General features: G+C 26.2%; 2 protein-coding genes across 2 annotated transcripts; one reads left to right on the forward strand and one right to left on the reverse strand.

The window, feature by feature from the left end:
• Positions 1-24: 24 nt before the first annotated feature.
• Positions 25-1,458, forward strand: Chro.80506 (hypothetical protein). The annotated part of the gene is made up of 1 exon (XM_660245.1): positions 25-1,458. The coding sequence occupies one exon, from the start codon at positions 25-27 to the stop codon at positions 1,456-1,458; it is 1,434 nt and encodes a 477-aa protein (XP_665337.1).
• A 210-nt stretch (positions 1,459-1,668) lies between these two features.
• Positions 1,669-2,667, reverse strand: Chro.80505 (transcription elongation factor TFIIS.h). The annotated part of the gene is made up of 1 exon (XM_660246.1): positions 1,669-2,667. One exon carries the CDS (start codon positions 2,665-2,667, stop codon positions 1,669-1,671), a length of 999 nt encoding a protein of 332 aa, XP_665338.1.
• Between the last annotated feature and the right edge of the window lie 986 nt (positions 2,668-3,653).

A 3,653-nucleotide genomic window follows, 5' to 3' on the forward strand; every position in this document is an offset into this window, starting at 1 on the left:
GCAATATATTCTGAATTAAATGGAATGAACCCCCTTTCATTAATTTATTGTAGAGAAAGAAATAGGTTTAGAAATGATATAAATGAATTTAATGGAATAGTCCTAATGAGGATCTTGCATCATGATCGGTATTATTACAGTGATAATAAAAATAAAAGAACATGCATTTATGAAGGGGTAACATGTTTATGCATAGATGCTTGGAAACAATCATATTATACTATTAACAAATTAGAAAACAACAAATTAACAGTTAATTTGAATAGTTCTTCCTCAGAATCATCTGTTTTTCAAGAAATAAATTCTCACAAAGAACTAAATTCTAGCAAATTCTCAGTATATCATCCAGGTGATTTTCCTGTTCCATTATTTATTAGAGATGAAATAGATTATCAAATTAGTACAAGAATGTACACCAATGATAATGATATTAAGTATAAACCTCATTTAATTAATTGGTGTGGATTGAATATTAGAGAAGGCACCAACAAAAAGAATCGGAGTAATTCAAAAAATATCAAAGGTTTTACAAATGACTCTTCAAATAATAGTATTCCTTATTCAATGAAAAGTTTTGCCTCTATTAATACTGACGTTAGCTCAAATATTTTTTGTGAGCATAAAGATATGGTAGAGTTATTATTAATTTCAGAAGATGAACTTGAAGGAGGTATTGTTGGATTNTATACATCCAAGAATCAATTTTCTTCCGAACCTATGTGGGTAAAAACTAGTTTTCCTGGAATAATATTTGCATTTCTTCAACTTGAAAAGAACTGGATTATTGATTTTCTCCTTCTTAAACGTTTATTATATCATAGGATGAATCCTTTTAATATTATTTATAGGCATTTTTCAAATTCAAATGGAAATGATTTATCTTCTCAAGATTCAGGTAATGAAGATTATCCAAACGAACTTAATCTTGATTATGATTTTCAAAAGAAAGATAAATCATATCTTATCACAGAATCTCAACAAATTATTGCTGATATCGCCCAATTTCATGGTAAATTACTACCGAATGATTGGTATCAATGGTTGATTATGCACCAAGAAATCTCAAAAAACAATAATACAAATAGTAGTATAATGGAAAATAATGAAAAATCTAATATTGAGCATGATTTTTTCAATAATCCAACATTCCAAATGAGTGATAAGTTATCAAATTTAACCAATGAACCATCAGAACTTTTAAAGTCAAAATATTCAACTCTTTGGGTAAGATCAGAGTATCAAATCTTTGTTACTCCTAATACTGTAAGAGTTGCAAATAAACATTTCCTTCTTAAGACTTTCGGACTAATCATGTCCATCATATTTTCCCTCAATTATCTCAACCTGTTCCATTCTGTATTCCCCTATTACCGAGGGGAAGTACCTAAATTAACTGTTTCGCCCTTGACAAAATTTCTTTCATGTAATCTTCTCAATTCTTATCATGGTAAAGAGTAGATGATAAAGAGAATTCTCCAGTTATAGAAAAATTTGTAAATATATTCATGAATATATTACAATTTTTATTTATTTTTCCTGCGTTATGGATCAAATTTTTTGAATTATTATTTATTTAGGTCTCTATTAAAACCATTATTTTAATTGTCCTCAATTATTATAAATATTAATATATATTTGGAATATCAGAAACAAAAAAGAACAAAAACGTTAAAACTTCCAACGATTGCCACAATTTAAACAACGTACAAATGTTGTCATGGGTTCGTCAGCCGATCTTGTCTGCATTTGGTAATATGTTGTTTTATTTGTCTTGCATTTTCCGCAAGTAAATTGACCCTCTTTTTGTATTAAATTCCTCAAATCCCAATCAGACTGACAAGCTTCCAAACTTTCCTGTTTGTGTTTCTCTCTCTCCTTCTGTTTTGCATCTGATGCCATTTCTCTGCTTTGCATTCTGGCAATTTCTTCTGGTGTAATTTTACCAACATATAATTTAGAGTTCAATTCAGGATTTTTTAAATCGCTTAAATTCCATTTAATTGTTTTAAGTTGTAAATTATAATCACGAACTGAATTATCACCTTTGACTATATACTCTCGATGTAATACAGATTCAATTTCTGCAGCAATTTCACAAACTTGTGATTCTTTCATTAATTTTGCTTGAGAATAAGGGACGCCTGTTACCATAGCCTTCCATAGAAAATGTCTTGCTTTGTCTCTCATTACATCACCTGTCAAAGGTCCAGTATATTCTTTATGTAAAATTTCTTCTTCTTTAATTTCTTCTTTTGTTTCGTTTTTAACCTGGTCTTGACTTTCTTGAATATCTTTTGTTTTATTTTCTTCAGATTTTTTAAGTTTCTTAGCTGTAGATGAGACGTTTTGATTATTTAATTTCTCATTATTATTTGGTGCTTGTTGAGTATTAGTTGCTAATGAATCCTTCCATTTTCTAATTAATTCATCAGCCTTTGTGACTATGGCAATATTATTTACTGTGCAAAAGCCCTTTTTAACTGCAGTCATGACTACCCCTATTTTAGTCTGCTTGAGTATTTCTCGATTAATACAAACTGATTCAAGCTTTTCCAAAATTTTCATTACTTCGCCATATGTAGATTCTGACTCTTTGTTTAAAATGAGTCTTTCCAAACTTTCCTTCATTAATTTAATTTCAAGAATAATATCTTTTGAATCACTCATATTAATTAAAATAGTAAAGATCCCTAAATTAATCAAAATAAAAGATATATTTTTATTTATATGCTTATTATTGTGTGCCTTTTCCTCTTACAGAAATTTCTTGTATTCTTCTTTAATTTGGAATAATTTTAGCTTTCTAAATAACTTTGGAACCACCAAATTTCATCAGTTAACTTTGCTTATAATTCTATAAAAGCTAATTCTTATTATATTAGAATATACAAAGTTATATTTTTAATTTTTATTTTTTGAAGAATTTTTTTTTTCTTGTTTGATTATTAGCTTGTATTCGATTATCAATTAATTAAATATTACCGCCTTGTCCAACATCTTGCCCATTTACATGATATTTAAGGAAAAAAAAAATTAACCAATTTTTAAAACTTTAAAGAATGACTTATATAATTTTAATAATATTTAATTAATTTGAATTCAATTCAATTCGACGAAATAAGTTTGCAGATGAATTATATTGTATCATTTTATCCATATTAATAAATACTTTCTTTTCCTTTAAATTAATTATTATAATTATTATTTAACTTTGCATTGATAATAAAACATTATCAAATAAATTATTTTATCAAACTTATTATTGCAAAATAAGAGATAATATTCTGTTTATAATAATTTAAGATATATTTATTACATATTTTCTTTCTTTTTTAGCTTTTAGGTATTGTTTAAATTCAAAAACTACGAATCAAAATTTACCATTAAAAAAAAAATGATTTCTTATCTTAAAAATTATGGTTTCATTAATTTTAATTCAATCCAATAGTATATGATCTTTCTATTTTTTCAATATTTTCCCACATATAAGCAAACTTTTTTTTTTTAAATTTCATAAATCATATTAAATTTTTCTGATTTTATCAGTTCAATTTTATTATTACATGTGTATGAATGTGGACAAATTTTTTAATAATAAAAAGTTATGCATACCGGTATAGAAAAACTGACATTTTTTGTGAATGCATTTTTTT

The sequence above is a fragment of the Cryptosporidium hominis genome, assembly GCF_000006425.1.
Source record: "Cryptosporidium hominis TU502 chromosome 8 CHRO018152, whole genome shotgun sequence".
Taxonomy (NCBI): domain Eukaryota; phylum Apicomplexa; class Conoidasida; order Eucoccidiorida; family Cryptosporidiidae; genus Cryptosporidium; species Cryptosporidium hominis.